The sequence below is a fragment of the Diceros bicornis genome, chromosome 2 (genome assembly GCF_020826845.1).
Source record: "Diceros bicornis minor isolate mBicDic1 chromosome 2, mDicBic1.mat.cur, whole genome shotgun sequence".
NCBI lineage: Eukaryota > Metazoa > Chordata > Mammalia > Perissodactyla > Rhinocerotidae > Diceros > Diceros bicornis.
The window spans coordinates 1301836-1320382 of record NC_080741.1 but is presented as its reverse complement, the minus strand read 5'-3'; the positions used below and the strand labels follow the sequence as shown (position 1 = coordinate 1320382).

Below are 18547 nucleotides of genomic sequence, written 5' to 3'. Positions count from 1 at the left end.
TCAAATGCTGAATCCTACAAACAATGCCACCTTTGACAAAACTGCCCAAGTAGAAGGAAGACATGTAGCCAAGTACCATTTGGCTTTAGCAAAAAGAAACGCATAAACTTATCCTCGCATTTATAAAAATGGTCATCAATAGAGAAAGTTTCCCAGTCTAGTCACATATTCTCCAGCAAAGTAGTGAGTAATTTACTGTTAGGATATCAGAGATGGAAGTACTCCACACAGGACACTCTTCTGTCCAGTCTCTGGAATCAAGAGCTCGCTCTTTCTTCTCTCCTCCCTCAGGTGTGCACTGTGTATCTAACTCAGCTGGCTGAGCCTCACTCAGGACTAAGGCATCAGCAAAAAGGATATTAAAAGGGTCTCAATAAAAAATGTCTTGATATTTTCTTACAAAAAGAGTGGAAAAACGAGAAGCGAAGAGAGGTAGATTTCTTTCTGATCCAACTCACTCTACCAGGGCCTGCAAATACTGCAGTCCAGAAACTTATCTCGCCTTTTGAGATCTCATGCAGTGTTCATTCTAACTAGAGAAATCCCTGAATCAGAGAGAGCCAAAACATTCAAAACTATAACACATTATTGATAAAACAGGAAATCCCATATCTGCAAATACCCTAATTCTGTTAAGTCAAAATCTCAAATATCAAGCTGTAGTATGTCATAGATAATTAATTTCTAGGTTGAGTCATTTTTATTGTTACTCACACACCTTTTTCTTTTATTCAGGAAACTCAAACAAGTTATTGGTGAAACCAATCTTTCAACTTTTTCCTAATGTTGACAAAACTAATTTGATGTGTGGATTACCCTCTCTTATTCAAGTTTTTGTGCAATCATCCCCTGAAGACTCATTTGCAAAGGCTCTCAAAGAAGTACTTCTTATATGGATTACTCTTTGAAAATGTGCCTTAAAAAATAAAACAAACAATAAGCAGTCCTTACAGCCGGCCTCAGTTTGAAAGACAGAGTGGATCAACTTAACCACTTACCTGTGTCTGGTTAACTGTAGGCATCAGTGAATGCAAAGGTATAATAAGAAACTTGTCTGGAAATTAGAAAGAAAATTAAACTTTAAGATAAACAGTTGCAGAAAAGCTCCATCAGACATATATGGAAAAATAAATTCAGATGCTAAGTCACATAATTCTTAATATATATTCCCACATATAATCAGACCAACTTTATTCTTTTTATATTCTTGTTTTCTGAGTGCTCCAACAAGTTCTTGTCAACAGTTTACTCTGTTCATTTATTTTATATTGATAAGTATATTCCCCAAATTCTTAAAGAACGCTTAAAAGTTAGAAGCAATCTTTTCAAATTATACTAGAAAAACATCAACTCCATTCCCATCATGTAACTGAAGACCACAGAATTTTGCTTAATATGAATATAGTTTATAGACTTTGAGTGATCCTCACTATTTTAATCATAAAAAGAATATCTGAACTTCTAAAGCAAATTACTTATTAAATTTCCACATACTAAAAAAATAATGAAATAGCACTGGTTAAATGTATTACATTCCAAAAGTGACCCACTTTTTTTTGGGGGGGGGGCGGGGGGAGGTAAGGAAGATTGGCCCAACATCCGTTGCCAGAGGAAGATTAGCCCTGAGCTAACATCTGTGCCAACCCTCCTCCACTATGTATGTGAGACATCTCCACGGCATGGCTGACGAGTGGAGCAGGTCCTCGCCCAGGATCTGAACCCTTGAACCCAGGCCATCAAAGTGGAACGCGTGGAAGTTGAACCATTCGGCGATGGGACCAGCCCCTCACATTTTTAAACATAATTTTGCTAGAAACATAAGAAATTATACCCATACACTTTAAGTTTCAAAATGAAATAGCTCTAGCCCATTCATGGTTATTAGCCAATAGAGAGCAAGTTTGGTGCAGTATATTGATGGGAAGGAGGGCAACTGTTAAGGAAGGAAGGGTAAATTTCATGTTCAGCTAGTTACAAAAAATGCAACCTGACTTAAATCTCTAGCAACAGTGTCCAAATGACTCAAGGTATCTGTATTTCCCCAGAAAAGAACTGTTGTTATTGAAAAGAGATGATGCTCCCCACTCTCCATCCCTTCTGAACTTAAAAAGTAATGAAAAGCTGTCAAGCAATTGGTATTGCTAAAAAGGAATGCTCTGAATTACTTGTCTCTGTGATATAATATGAAATACATCAACTCAATTAATATTTCAGCCAAAAATACTTAACTCGAACTGAATCAAGCCTTCAGATAGAACTTTCAGTTTACAGGAAATACAGAAGGATCAAATGAAATGATACCATAAAGATTCACACAAATCCAGAAAGTTAGACCTAGTCTTTTCCACAAGCCATTACCATGGGGAAAGTAGGGGGAGGACGGGAGTGACGTTTTAGAACTAGAGTAAAAGGTTTATCTGGTTTGACTTTTTCTAGAGTTTGAACAAGCTAGCTGTGAAAGACACTTCTGGAGAAAAATGGGAAAATTTGATTATGGACTGGATTATCAGATGATGTTAAAGATTAGATATGCTAATGGCATTGTGGTTGCACAGAAAACTGTACTTTTAGAGATGTATGCTTAAATATTTAGAGATAACATGTGATAGCACAATTGACTTTAAAAAGGAAAAAATTAGATCACAAAAATAATTGTTGCATTAAAGTCACTGGTATATCGTGTCCATTATAAGACTGTCTAGTTTTCTGTAAGCTGAAAATGTTTCATTACAAAAAGTTTAAAAAATTAGCAGCCAAGGATAATGAAAGTAAAAACAATTTTGTTCATAACTGGGAAAAAAATAGTTTATACTGCTAATATTTCACAAAGTAGTCAATGGGAACATATTTAACATTCTTATGAGAAGAAAGAAATAAGGTTGATAAGCATTCAATAAGTTGAGTTTTGAGATTTGCTCTTCAGTCAGAACAGAGGCCAAATTTCCCCATTTCTATAATGGTTAGCACAATAAAACTGATTATTAAGGCTAAATTCTTAAAATATAATCTGAGAAAAAACATTCTTGTTAAATTTTTGAAAGGTTTCCTTTAAAAGGAATTGAGCTTGTGGTAAAAGTACAAATCAATACCTCTATATTTGAGCATAATTTATTTAAACGAGAAAGACAATGAAGTCAATTATAATAATCTATAGTACCACACCCTTTCCTCAATCCTCCAGACATGATAATACCAATACCACATTTTGGTAGATATCTTCCCTCTATTTTTCTTGGTAAATACATACACACCCTTACATTTTTTTAAAACTAAAAGCAGATAATACAGTAGTATTTATGATGAGAAAAAGAGAGGCCAAAGTCGGAAGGTTCAGCCAAAAAAAAATTCCAGTTGTTTAAAAAAATAATTTAATTGTATAGTTTAATCATGACTATACTTTTTCTACAGAGAAAGGTTCTCACTGACAAAGAAAAGAGAAAGCAGTATTCCATTTTAGAGAAGTCACGGTAATCAGACAAAAATATTTTTCAAGCTAGAAAACAGTAAATAATTTTCATTATAGAGAATGCTTTGAGGCATTATCATAATGGGATTTAACAAAGAAAAAATACACCTTTACTATTCTGGTCAATATAATTAGATCAAAATATTTTTTAGTGTTTTGTAAAAATAAAATGTGTCAAAAGCACTTGAAGAGAGTAAGGTTAGAAATTATATTCAGAACTATAAAATACTAAATAGAATTTGCTCTGTATTTTATTGATTTGAAGTCAGTAATGACTCCTGAAAATGCTTTAACTGAATTTTATAGGAGAAAAATGTACCCATGCATTTTTCTAAGATATAAGAGGTTATATCTCTCAAAACATACTGTTAAAGAATCAGAATCACCTGAGAAATTTTTTAAACTTCAGATGTTCAGGTCACATTCTTAGACTGGGGGTGAGGACGGGGTCTGGGTATCTGAATTTTAAAGAAGTGCCATGGACAACTCTGCTGTACAGTCAGAGGTGAGGAACCAATTCAAACTTCTTTTCTGCCCAACTAAATGCAGCAGTGAGTGAAAAAACAAAAAACCTCAAAGGCCAACATCTTACCTTTAAAGGGCTCAGTTTTATTACGCAAATTTAGGAAGAGAGGAAAAATATTCTCACCATAACACTAAATAAAGAACTTCACTACATACCCACCATCTTCATCTGCGACTCTAGAACTTTAGGGAAAAAAAAGATCCAACCTTTGGAAAAACCCAACCTGGGCTAAGACCACCAAGTTCTTACACTGAAGAAGCCTTAGAAGCAAGACTTCTCCAAATGAAAGAAAAGACCAGGCTACATATAATTCAAGTTCCACTCTTGGAATTGCAATAAAATACGTTTCTGTGATACCTGATTTAAACATCACTTGAGACATCAAAAGATCATGTAAAGTGCTGATATTGTCCCAGCCTGGTAGAAAGACCAATATTGCACCATCCTGTAAGGAGGGGAAATACCGTTACAAAGAATCACGTGACAAAATACACTAAGACTAAAATCCTGTGCACATGTAAGTCTTCATTAAAATTACACTAGCTCAGGATACTTTCAGTTACTGATTACAACCAAAGAATACAAGCACTCTTCTTAAAAATGGGATTTATAATCCAGATATTTCATTTGTTTAGTCTTTTCTTCAAATAGGTCAAATGTCTAAATCTTTTAGTATTTTGAGATTCTTACTTCTGGTGTCAAAAGCAATTTCTTTCATAGGCTATTTTTAAAAAGCATTTAAGAAAATTTTTTCTTTTTTCATGACCTTGATACGAAAATAAAATTAAAATTAAGTCACTTGAACAAAACAAAACAAACCTCACCTCTTCTTTCAAAACAATGTATCGAATAAGGGCAGCAATCAAATTCAGATCAACTTTATCATCATCCATCATTTCCATAACACTTACAGTACTTGCAGAATACCTATCAAAGTTAAATACAAAGTCATGAAATACTGGATAAAGTTTCCTGAGGTTTAACTTGCTATAAAATCTTAAAATTAACTCAATCTGCAAAGAGGAGAACATCATCAACAGACAGGAGAGAATTACTGGGATATTGAGTGTTTACAAGTCAAATGAGCACAGTATTTAGCTGGGTTATGAGACCTGTAATGCTCTCCTTAAATCTGTACGAATTCAATAAGAGAATCCTTGCTTTTTGTTTTAGTCATTAAGCCACTGTGTTCTCACTTTCAAACAAAATAAACTTACCGTTTTCGCAGTTCCCTTATATAATCTGGCCAGCGTTCTTTATAGATTGCTTCTTTTTCTTCTTTTTCTTGTCTATTTACATGCCCTTGCATGAAACCCCTCTTAAACTGGGATCTGTGTTCTTTTTGTTCTGGAACATATCTAAAACAAAAACATTCTTCGATAGCTTCACTTTTTTGAAATGCTTTAGTTTTAGCTAATATCTATGACTTTTATATTTAAAATTTTAATATATACTATACTTTCTAGTGAATGCTAGTTAAATATCAATTTATTTGCAAGTATTCGTTAACACATAAAATCTGACATTTTAGATAAAAATCATTCCTCTCTATCTACCTCTATCTACTCTATACTTCTATATCTTTAGCAATCAAAATTAAAAAATAAGTACTACAGTAACTTTCACCTTCAATTTTAAGTTTGCTCTAAAACAAAAGTTAACATTAATGCAAGTCCAAAACAGTAGTTAATGACTGTATAGTAAATAACTCAGATTTTGAATACAGGAGGTTTCCAAACATGAGTACACATGGAAGTCCCCTGGAGAGTTTGTAAAATATAAATTCCTGACTCCTGGACCTTGAGATCAGTAGGTCTGGCTGGGGTCTGCTAATCCAGGAATTTTGATCAGTCCTCCAGAAGATTCAGATAGTGTATCTATAGATCTGCAGACCCACACTGGGAACTATTTAATTCTGCTCAGTCCCATAGACACAGTTAATGGCAGAGCCAGAATCAGCATTCAGATCTCTCACATGCCAGTCCAGTGCTATACCATGACTCCACCATGCTGCAGCAACTGCTAAAAACAGAGGGACATCTGCCCAAGAATGCCATCTACCACAAGTGGGCTCTGAGAGGCATGGGGTAGAGAGAGACAAAGAAAATTGAACTTTAACCCCAAAGCCCCTCAGAGTTCACCTAAGAAACAACATCTAGATGGAATGCAGGGTTTAGAGCATGGCCTTTGTGTGCCAGACAGAAAGAGCCTGATGTCCTTGCTCTGCCAGTGACTAGCTGTATGAACCTGGACAAAGTAAAACCTCTGGCCTTTAGTTTCCTTATTTGAGAGATGAATACTCTTCTAACAGTACTGGCATGAAAATAACAAAAAAAGTGTGACAGAGTGAAGCACTGTGCCTGACACATAGCAGACACCAGAGTGGGAATCCCCTTCCCTATGCAGTACCTGTGACCCAGGATTCCCCTAAGTCTTCGATACATATAGAGGCACCACCTCGAGGGAGGGCAACCTGAGACAGAGACGAATCCTAGTCAGCAGGATGGACCCACAGTTGGCTCCCTTCCCAGCAATTCCAAAACAGAGGTACCTTCAACCCCCCACCCCAAGGGCCCAACCACCACCCTCCTCATCCTCACATGCTACTTGGTTCCCTCCTCCTTTCCGTAGTGCAGCTCTTCTTCCGGGGAGGGGACAGCGGGGGCTTCTGCTGGAAACTTCTATCCAAGGACCACTTTCCTTCAACTCCCCTCTAAAGGCTGGCTATGGGATGACAAGTACAGAGATACCACCCTTTTGCTTCAAGAGACCCCTCAGCCACAGTTCCTTGTACATTCCCTGCCTTCCAGGGAGCTTAAGAAAGCAATTTATCTTGACATAAATTTAGATTACTGATCCCTAAAACTTTCTTTTCATTATTTTCAAGCTGTTGCCTATTATTCTCTTAGAAAACAATGGTAAATGTGCTACAGTAGGAGGTGGGACACATGGTAGAAAGTTGAATCAGGAGGGAGGGCACACAAATTTATGGGCATTGATGCAAAAACCAGAGCATGGAAGACCGACATACCATCTCTTTTAGTATGTCCCACCCTCTCTAACACACACGTCCCTCTTTTCCTACTCTGATTTCACTGCTCTCCTGATTTGCCCAGCCTATCCCTGCTATATCGTCACGTTCCCAATACACTCTCCTTTCCCACAGCAGGTCAGTCATACCTCCTATGTCTCCCTGTCTAGATATCAACTCTGAGGGTGTGTGCCAAATCTTTCCTGATTTTATGCTCAGACCCTAGCACTCAGTGCAAGGCACAAAGTTTAATAAATATGTTAGATAAATGTCCACTCAAAATTCAGCTGACTTTTCTCCATGTAATATATGCTGTAGGGTCTCTGTTCTCGCTTTCCCACTGTCACTTCCTGCTTTCTCGTTTCTCGTTTCACTCCACAGGTGTGGAGTCCTGAAAAATCTCAAGTGTTTCCACATCTGTCCACACATTTATTCAGATGTTTACTATAGGCCAGGCACTGTGCTATGTATGCACTAGTCACAAAGATGAACACCACAAAACCCTTGACCTCAGAAAACGTATAATCTAGCGCAAGAGGCAACTACAAAGACATTCCATGGCAATAAGGTAAGTGTTGTAACAGATATGATAAAAGTGCCATGGGAGTCCAGATGAGAAAGCAACTCACTCTGTGAGAGGTATCAGAGAAGGCTCAATGGACAACGATGCTGAGATTTGTTCTTATATAATCAATAGTTTATAAATGAAAAGATGGAGAAGGTGGTAAATGTAAGTCTAAAAGGAGGAAACAGCACGTAACAAAGCACAAAGTCATGAATGAAAGGGCGAGGGCTGGTGTGTGGAGAATGGCGCCTTTAGCATGGGCCGGCCATGGATGGATGAGGCTAGAAAAAGAAGATGGGGCGGACTGTAAGGAGCCTTAGGATGACCAGCTAAGGCAATGGAACCTGGCCCCAGCCCTTTCCTCATCCAGGAGCACAAATGTCGTTTTGTGCAGCCCTTTGTAGAGGGCTGCTAGTAGCTAATGGCCAGAGTGTTGAGGGGACCCATAATGGGCACACCTGCTGAGGTGCCCTGCTATGGGCCACGAGAAACCAATAAAGGTTCTCAAACAAATTTTTAAAGAGAAATCTCACGGGGCAGAAAGCTCAAATGACCAGATTTTTTAGGAAAATATATGGCTGCAGTTGTGAGACTAAGACCACAGTGCCAAAGGAGGAACTATTATACTAGCACAGGGGAGAGCACAAGCACCTTACCTAGAAGAAACAAAAATAGGAAGGCAAGCTCAAGGAGAAAGCTCTCAGGGCTTGCGCTGGGGGAAAGTAAGGAATGAGGTAGACTCACTTGGTTACTGAGCACGTGAGGCAGTGAACACATCCTGGTACTAACTGATGATAAACACTAGCTCTTTTGATTTACAGCCTAGACAACTGGAAGGAGGATATCAGTAACCTATAGGCATACTGAGCAAGACACGTTGTTTTGTTTTACCTTTCTGGTGGAAGCATGGTGGGGATCGAATATACGATAATGATTTAGGTTTGAAAAACGTGAGTACTGGAATGCTGCTAGTACAGAATTACATAAGAAGCTCAGAGTTCCGCAAGAGCTTCAGTTCTGAAGCTACAGTTCTGAGAGCTGTGAAAACACAGAACTGTGGTCATGGAAATAGGATTGCACAGCGAAACCGTAAAGACTGAGAAAAGGCTAACTGAGAACCCCAGGGGAAAATCATACTGAAAGGGTGGGCAATGGAAGCCAGCAAAGGAGAACAAAAACCAGGTAGGAGAACCAGAAGAGAGGTTCAAGCACTGCAGACAGAGGTTCCCAAACTTTACTGCCCAGGGATCTTTAGAAAATACCGATGCTTGGGGGCCGGCCCCGTGGTGTAGCAGTTAAGTGCGCACACTCTGATGCTGGCGGCCCGGGTTCGGAACCCCGGGCGTGCACCGATGCACCGCTTGTCAAGCCATGCTGTGGCGGCGTCCCATATAAAGCAGAGGAAGATGGGCACGGATGTTAGCCCAGAGCCAGTCTTCCTCAGCAAAAAGAGGAGGATTGGCAGATGTTACCACAGGGCTGATCTTCCTCACAAAAATAAAAAATAAAAAATCGATGCCTGGCTACCACCCCAGACACTGTAATGTAATTAAGGGATAGAGAAATGAATGTGGCATCTGAATTTTAAAAGGCTCCGGGTGATTTTAAATATGTCAATCAAGTTTGGGAATCCCTGAATTAAGGAAAAATAATGTATTAGAAGGAAATGGTTAACAGTGAGTTTCTGAGACTAGTTAAGTTTGACAGGAGACAGGTGACATTAGTAATTTTTAATTTCTTTTATTTCCTAATATTTACTTACCTTATTTTTTCAATTATATCTTCCAAAAGATACTCCACAACCGGAAAAGTAAAACCAGGTATGTGTATCATTGGACAGTTACCTATTATGGCAGACAAAACATGGGCTGAATCTAAGAACATTGATTAAACATTGCTGTTCTCCATCCTAACTCCCACCCCTTCCGCCTCCTTCCCACCACAATTATAAGCAGAAGAGACAATGAGGCATAATTTTAGAAGAATGTCCTTTACAGCTGGTCAAATTTAGTTTCACGTCCTCTCAGCTCTCTGCTTAACTGTGTAACCTCGGGTAAGCTACGTAACTGCTTGGAGGCTGTGTTCTCAACAGTAAAACAGGAGTGACAGCATCTACCTCACAAGCTATTATGAGGACTGACGAAGACAAAGTTCCAGATGTACTACCTGGTGTTCCCTAAGTGACTGCCAGTATTATTGCTATTGGCAAACAGCCACTCTAACCTGTGATAGTACATAAAAATCCAGTGAAGAATCACAAAAAAAGTTTATAAAATTATTCAAATTTGTGGTTCGACTTCATTGATGCCACCTTAATTATCTGGTGGTAGCACCAAAAACCTACACATCTTTACTATGAGAACAGAGAAGATGCCACCATTTAAAAACAGGCCCAATTCTCTAATCTGTGAGACTGGAGGGTAGGGGAATATTAAAATAAAATGCACTGCTAAACATATGACTACTCTGAACCTAGCACTGTATTACTTGTATTTTAAAAAATTAACTCTAAATTCAGTGGCTTTGTGATCACTTTATAAAGTTATAATAAATTTTACTCACCAAAATATTCTGAAAATTTCTCAGCATTCAATGTTGCACTCATCAATATTACTTTGAGATCAGGTCGAAAACTGAGAAGATCTTTAATAACGGTCATTAAAACGTCTGACTGTAGATTTCTCTCATGGATTTCATCAAGCACAATATGACTAACGCTGGACAGATGCCTAAAGCAGAGGTATAAAGTATGTAACTCAACACAAATTTAAACACTGAATCATTTTGCCTTAATAATTAGTAAAATCCAATTTAATAATTACATATTTTGATCATATTTAACTAAATGTCCTGAACTGAAACATACTCACGAGTCTGACTGGAGCCACTGAAGGATGATTCCTGTTGTACAGTATAAGATAGAACCCTGTTTCCTTGGCAACCGACTGTGGATAAAAGACACGAATTAACAATTCTTTACTAATACCACCACAAGTTTAAAATTACTTGTGTAATTATTACTAAGTACTAACACAAAAGTTAAAATGCTTTCTATTTTAATGAGAATCTTCTCAATTTTTTAGTTATAGGAATGCCTACCATGATAGGGTAATGCGAAATATTACATTCAAGTTCATTATACACTATTTTTGTTGTCATGATACAATGTTAATGATTTCTTTTTAAAGGCATCACCATTAACATCTGGAAAATGACCGAATACTTAGGGGCCTAAACTTCTGTTCAGTGACTGGAAAGTCAGTTCGTTTAAAAAAGTAATTGGAATCTGAAGCTCCAGAGAAAGACTAAAGAAATACAGTGCAGTGGGATAGGGGGTTACAGACACCAATAAAGTCAGTCACGGGGTGGGTGGTGGGGGCAAAAGGCATAGGACAACAACTCCTTTCAGGGGGAGTGATGGTCTCCTAATGTACGTCCAGGAAAAAAGTTACTTTTTAATTATTCCATAATGTAAAAGCAGATTTTAAAAAGGCAATCCAAATCTGAATTTGGGTTAAAAAACTGAGTTTGTGGGTTGCAAGCCTCCTACACTGCAGTTACTTTAAATGTTAACTTTAATAGTAATTGTCAGCATAAAAATGGGGACTATCTTTCTTGTGAACCTCCAGTTTCAAAGTTTTACTAAAATCTACCTGTAAACAAGAAGTGAACATTCTTTACCTCTGGAGACGAATCTGGTATCCGGTACTATTACCATTGCCACAAGACTCTGCCCTTTCTGCAGCCACTCTCTCTGCAACCTTTAATTAAAATAAAACACAGTTATGAAGAAAATGCAGTTTCCTTCAGGACAAATATTCTGAACGTCCATGAAAATCTGAGATTGCTAGAAAATTGTTCATCAGATTTTCACATGAGTTAAAGAAACAGAGACACGTATTAAAATGTGAGGTATCTAAAACTGTGTGTGCCTTAAGAGCTACAGACTGCTTATTTCTTATGTTTACTTTTCATTTCCTCTTATAATGTCCTCCATGGTCAAATTCTCTCTCATCACTATTTTCAAAGTGCCTTTCTACATAGCATCCTCTCATTAATGTCTACCTTTTTTTTTTTGTCTTTTCTAAAAGAGTTGGAAATCATGGTCTAAACTTATAAAACTTGTGTGTAATTTGAGGGTAAATACATATCGATACTTTTTTCTCACTTTTCTTTTTGGTAGAGATGGGTGTTGCTTAACTCCCAGTTCTTGGTTGTGTTCTGAAAGTTATGGCTGCCAAAGATAAGCTCTGGATAGATGAAATGTTATTATAATCCAAAACTGATTCGTGTAACTAAAATAACCAACAGTCATCTTGTGACAGAACAGTCAATTTACAAGGTTAGAAATAGAAAATCACATGATTAAATTTTAAGAATACTTCAGAAGTAAAATTTTCCCATCAGTATATCCCATATATACTGACTTAGACCATTATTTCACTCTTTACTACTCATTAAACAGCCCATACAAATACCAATAGATCTTAGAAAAACAAACAATAACCTAGTTAGCATTTCTTGCTACCATCAATATATATGGTAACTGCCATATATTAGTGAAAATACTAAGATTACATTTTTAACTTACTTAGGTCTAGCTACATAATTGCATTATGACAAAAGTGGTTATTTTTCAGCATTCTGTAACCTTACGCAATTCCAGGACTATGGTCCCCTATAAAGACTGTTGCTCTACTTTTTTTCACAATATTTCTTAGAAACCATAGTTTAAAATGTATATTGTATTTCCTCCAAAAGATTGCCATAATTGGTAATGAAGTTCTTGACCACATATTCTGTATTAAATGATTTAGAGATATCATAAATAACACTATCATAAAACCAAACACAACCAGAAATCCTCACAATCTGAATTTATACAGAATTATATAACATTGAAATAAATTTACTATACACATTGAATGTTATAAGAAACCCCAAACACCTTTAAAGAATATATAACTCATACATTTAACAGAGTCATCTAACTTAACAAAAAATGTTATTTGTAATAAACATGTACTTATAACTGTTACATGATAAACCTGAAACGCCTTATTTTTTTCATGATAAATTACCTTATTGAATAATTACATTAAAAAAAATCAGAAATGCAGCTAAAAATAATATGCAAGGCTTCCTGCTTTCACCACCATTTGGTGTACTTACATACTGAAAAAACAGAACTGAAAACAATATTGACTGAATCAAGTAGTAAAATTTAAAGCATCTACTGATGGACATTATTTGAAACTCACAATCAATTCTATAAAAATGTATCAGTTTTTCATTCTTCTAGTTTTATATTTAAATTTGCCTGGATTTATAACTTATCTTGAACTCATAAACATCTATATCAGTAAAATAGAAGTCACTCAATCTTTTGGTCACTACTGCCAAATATTTGTCAACCAAATATTTGCTTTCATAGCAATGTATCCTAAATCTAATTAAGAATCACTCCAAACCTTCAAAATCAGTAAGTTTTAGCAAAACCACCTAAAGGAGAATGAAAAATAAAGCGGAGAATTTTAAAAAGTGAGAGCTTACTTACTGAAATGGCACTAATTCTTCTTGGCTGCGTACAAACTATCCTGCATGCAGATCCTTTTCCTCTTTCAATGTAGTTATCCAAAATGAACTGAGTAACCTGAGTGGTTTTCCCACAACCAGTTTCACCACTTATTACTGTTACCTGATGGTTATCGATCATATTTACCAATTCCTATTTCAGAAGGGAAAATAAGTGAAGGACATCACATGTTGACTAAGTCTGAAAAGATAGTAATCAAAATTCTACCAAACCGAAGGTTAACTGTTTTTAACAAACATACTAATGCTTTTTAAATTTTGTTATATGCAACGCTGGCAGTTTAGATATCTGGATCTACCAGTGTTCAAGAAATAAAACGCACTAAATTACCAGAAGAATAGAGCCAAGGCACTATTAAAGAAAAACACACTGACAAGAACAAGAAGAGACAGCTCCTAAGTTCCATGCATAACAATTAACTTATTAAAAAGAATGGTGACATGTGGGGCTGCTGAATACAAGGCTAATTTCCTGATACCTAAACAACTATTGAGGACACTAAGGATTTATAGCGTAATTTATACATGACCTTTGTCTGCAGCAGGGCAAGTTTTATATACTGTTTTAGAGAACGAGGAAGAGTATAATTTAAGATTATTTCCTTTTAAATAATTAAAATAAAGACAAGTTTTAAAATACCTAAATCAAATGGGTATCTGGATACCTAAATACCTAAATCAATCTTCAGGTATCTAGAAAACCTCATATTTGGGAAAGATCATCTTTCTTAATTTCAGATAAACACTAATATTTTTAATATTAATATTCACTGTATTAACAAAACCATCTTACTACTTCAAAGAGGTTGTTACGGATTATTTTTATCTACAAAACAATTTAACTTGAAAACCCACCTTTTAAAAATTTCCTATCTATTCTAACTCATCATATATATCAGAACAAGTTCCAAGTTTGAACATGGAAATTATAGCTGGTAAATACTGAGAAGCCGAATTTATGGCTCATTCACTCAGTAAGTATTCACTGGGGTCTGCAGAATGTCAGGCATTGTTCTGAGTCAAGAAATATACAGTGAACAAGAAAAACTATCCTCAAGAACTGACACTGGCCTAAGAGGGGAAGACACACAGATGTCAGGTGGTAGTAAGTGCTATGAAAACTAAACAAAAATCAAAATAAAGTCAGGTGGAGAGGACAGAGAAGGATGGGGGCTAAGTTATTTTATACAGGGTGACTGTGGGATGAAGCATAATAAATTAATTAAAGCACTATATTTTCAGTAGTGCTTCAATTTTAATTAAAATATTTAGTCTAAAATTAAGAACAAGGGTATTTACCTAAAGTAACATATATATGAAAATTTTATTTTTTAAACTCTAAAGATTTCAATTATGGACATACATGAGAAAACTTCAGGAAAACTGTTTCATGACTGTTTTTTTTGTCCTTCAACAATCTAAAAGAATAAAATGAACTTCCAATAATACCCTTTAGGAGAAGGTACATTAATTTAAATTTCTTCTTCATATAGAACTTTTAAAAAAAAAAAATTATGTTTAAGTATCTTGCAGATCAAATTAAACAGTGTATATTCACTTTACCTTTTGCATTCCATATGAAGGCAGCTTTTCCCTGAAATGCTGAAATAAAAAAAAAAGCTTTTAATTTCACAAAAGAAATGTAATGGTGGCATTAACTCTGGTCACCAGGCTGTACACGCCACGTTTTTTATGGTCAGGTAATTCTCACCAGCACCACAAAAACAAGAGCCAGTATGGTGACTTAAACAAAGTCTAGTACTTTGCAATAACAATTCACCACATTTTTCTCAGTAATTTCTTTTATTATTAAATAAATATATTTATTTATATATTTATTAAATAATATATATTTATTAAATAAATATATATTAATATATAAATATTAAATATTAAAATTATTTAAAAAACAATTCTTAATATTTCTAAAAATATTAATACCCCATGTAGTCAAAAATAACCATCTTAATATTAAGTATATACAAACTATCCCATTAAATTCGAAACTAGCAGTAATCATATTTGCTTTCTATATATGTAAATGCTGCTAAAGAGAGAGAGTTATAAACCAATATTCTTTTCCAAGGCAGACAAACCTATTTCCTAATGTCTGGTTGTAACGCTGAAATATGAGATGATAAGCTACCTAAGAAGAGGGAATGTCTTATTAGTCTTCAGAAAACACAGTACAATGACAGACATCTCACAAGTGGAAAATTAACATTTATTAAATAAATTATAACATAAAGAAAAAATATGGCACGTTATCAAGAAGAATTTAAAAGCTGAGCTCTTAAATTTTAAAGCTGGTTGAATATTAGACCTGGTTCTGTTACTAGCTGTGCAACCATAGACAGGTCACTTAACCTAAGATTCTTTTCTTCATCTGTAACAGACACAATTTTTCATATAGGGTTGCTGGGAGGTTTAAACGATGTAGTGCACGTGTCTGGACAACAGGAAGACCAACAACTGTTTTTACGTTCTGCACATTTCTTCTGCTAACTTTCTCTGAACTAGATCACTCACTCATCTTCAATAATATTTGAGTTCTGTCCTCCACACAAAACAAATAGACAGTAGCTAACTCTCCTTGTTCCTAAGGCTATGAAAGAAGCTCTGCTCTCAATCACAACATTCTGAATTAATTCATCTTGAAATCCCCTCTGTTCTCAAATCATATTTTCACTCAACAGCCATCAAAGAACTACCCAATTTGGAGTCTGGATAACCTCGGCTCATCTGTTCTAATCAGGATATCCAACCAGCATCATCAGCTGTCAATGCATCCTTTCTTTTCTACTACAGGAGATGTGACAGTCTGCCTTCCTCACAACAGCAGTACGTATCTGCATATTAATGATACGGCCCTCAGAATTTCCTCAGTATTTTAAACTCTTAATAAAAAAATACATGTGAACATTTTATTACATCTCTCTCTAGAAATCTGCAGAGCATATACTTTTATGTTTCAACAGGAAGGGACTTTAAAATATCTAGTGTGGAAAGAAAATAATGGAAAAACTCAGGAGAATTTCAGTTCTTCTCACAGTCCTGCCTTGAAAATGTTGGTGAATAGAGCACATCATATAACTTTTGAGAGATTTAATTTTATCATAAGTAAAAGAAAGGAGTTGGATTAAATGGTCCAGAAGAAATTTTACAATTCTACAAAGGCTTTTTTCTCTCTTCTGACATCTCACTAAACTGGCCTAGAAAAGTTAAGTGATTTTTTTTTCATATGTACTACCATTTCTCAAATATTTCTCCCTCTCACCATGTAAGCTGCTGTAGGAGAGACAGGCTACTGTATGTGTAATTCCACTCCCACTGCTTTTCTCTACTGTACAGGAAATGAAAATTCCCACAGAGGACGGCCTGCTGAGGAATCTCACTGGTCTGTGCCACGCAGCTACCTCTAACCATAAACACATTTCTATCAAGTATGAGAAGAGATCACAAGTAAAAGTTTTTTCCACATCTTGCTTTCCATTACCTGCATTTCAATATAGCGAAGGTCAGTTTTTTTCTTTTGTAAATCTTCCAATAATTGTTGGTCTAAGGTTATATCTGGTTCATTTGCTTGCAAGAGATACTCTGAATCTCGGTCAATGTATTTGTCCCTGATTCTAAACATCTGCTTTTCCTGATTTATCAATTTCTTTTCCTGGTCCTCAAGTTTCTTCTCCGAGTTTGGTTTGTTCTCAGCAGGAGCTTCAGTACCATATCTATTTTGACAAAATAAAAAAATGATAAATGGTTAAGTGAAGAGCCACTTGAGCCCCGAAACAATACGCTATTTATTTCAAAAGCACCCAAATCAAAAGCTTTTATTCTTTTCTCTTAGTAGAGCAATTATAAAAATATTTAGATTTTTACAACGAATTCAGATTTTTCCTCCCCATAAATAGATATTACCAGATAAATTATTCCTTGTGGTAGTTAAAAAAATAAAAATCCACACAACAGTCATTCCTCCATTGCAATAACTTAGTGTTTTTCTTTTTCTGAGCCTTATTTTATTTCACAACTTCACTTTCTTCCTGCCACCCTCTCTGAGCTATAAACAGAATGCTACATTACACAGTCCCAGAAAAACCTCTACTAATTTTTCCTCTAAATGATACAGCTCCTGTGATTTTTCTAAACAGCAGCAAAGAACAATAAATAATAACTTACTAAATCTCATATCTAGATAGACTATTCCTACCATTTAGCTTTCTGTGGGAATGAATATGCCATCTAAATTTTTTTATCTTTCACCAAATATGCTCAATCTACATAAGCAAAAAAAATTACTTTGAGGTTAAATTTCACTTACTGAAGAGCCTAAAGATGTTTTTGTTATTATCTTTTTTCCCTGGCCAATGCTATAAAAGAAGTGTTGCTCTTTGCCCATCCTTTAAAAGAACATTTTTGCTTTACCCATGATCTTCAGGAGCAAACCAGGAGATCTGTGCTTCTGAATCTTTATCGTTCTTAGCTTGGACTGAATGCAGTAGCTGCACAATTTGTTCTTCTCGACGCTCGTCCATGTGCACGACAGCTCTCTATTTTGTGCAAAGGAAAAATCACCCTTATAAACATGAGAAAGCATGTGCAAAATTATCTGTTAACTAAAAGAAAAATAAAGGCAAAGTAATATATGTTTAATAAACACATAAAAGAAAGTTCAAGATACCCCACACAACTTGTCCTCTAGCCCAATTTCACTTCCTAGACCTAATCAACGTTAACATTTTTGTATACATCCTTCTAGACCTTTTTCTGCTACGTATCTATAAAACTAGCTCTAATATGATGGGCAAAGAAAGCATATTTATGTCCCTTACTAAAACTTTGGTTCCTTTACCTCCTACTCTCACTTACTAATTATTATGAATTTTTCACAATCTTAAATTTTCAAAGATATCCACAATTAGAGTTATTAAAAACACAAATGTTCTGTTAAGAACAAAAATCTAAGTTGAAAACTGGAAATAATACTTTGGTTGCAATGAGCATTTTAAAGTTCTTACACTAAAAAGACAAATATATTGGGAAGTAATAAGGCTGAGCTCACAGGGAATAAATAAAATTGATCAGCACTCATGGGGATGGTGATCCACTATGGCAAATGATGCACTTGCTTCAGAGAACGAAAATTAATTAAAAAACACACCAAAAATACAAGTTAGGTTCTACATAATAAAAACAAGAGCTTTTAAAAACTTTTATCATTGTAAATTATAGTTGAATTATAAGTAAACTCAGGAGTTAAAAGAGTGGACAGATTTTTCCTCAAGTGTACAGATAGGAAAGATGGTCAAAGTATTGAATGAAAAAAGCCAGCTGCAAAAATTATGTGTAGAAGGATTTTATTTT

At 35.5% G+C, this 18547-nt stretch overlaps 1 protein-coding gene across 2 annotated transcripts in view; it reads right to left on the bottom strand.

Moving 5' to 3' along the window:
- Positions 1–18547, bottom strand: part of DHX36 (DEAH-box helicase 36) — a 42021-nt gene that overhangs the window by 17509 nt on the left and 5965 nt on the right. For both annotated transcript variants that reach the window (XM_058550625.1, XM_058550626.1), the window contains exons 2-13: positions 17609–17733; positions 16680–16911; positions 14747–14785; positions 13146–13316; positions 11270–11349; positions 10459–10533; positions 10151–10317; positions 9351–9432; positions 5210–5350; positions 4817–4919; positions 4350–4437; positions 999–1054 (exon numbers count right to left, since the gene is read on the bottom strand). In XM_058550625.1, coding sequence (XP_058406608.1) covers positions 999–1054; positions 4350–4437; positions 4817–4919; positions 5210–5350; positions 9351–9432; positions 10151–10317; positions 10459–10533; positions 11270–11349; positions 13146–13316; positions 14747–14785; positions 16680–16911; positions 17609–17733 — 1359 coding nt within the window. The remainder of the gene's footprint in view (positions 1–998; positions 1055–4349; positions 4438–4816; positions 4920–5209; positions 5351–9350; positions 9433–10150; positions 10318–10458; positions 10534–11269; positions 11350–13145; positions 13317–14746; positions 14786–16679; positions 16912–17608; positions 17734–18547) is intronic.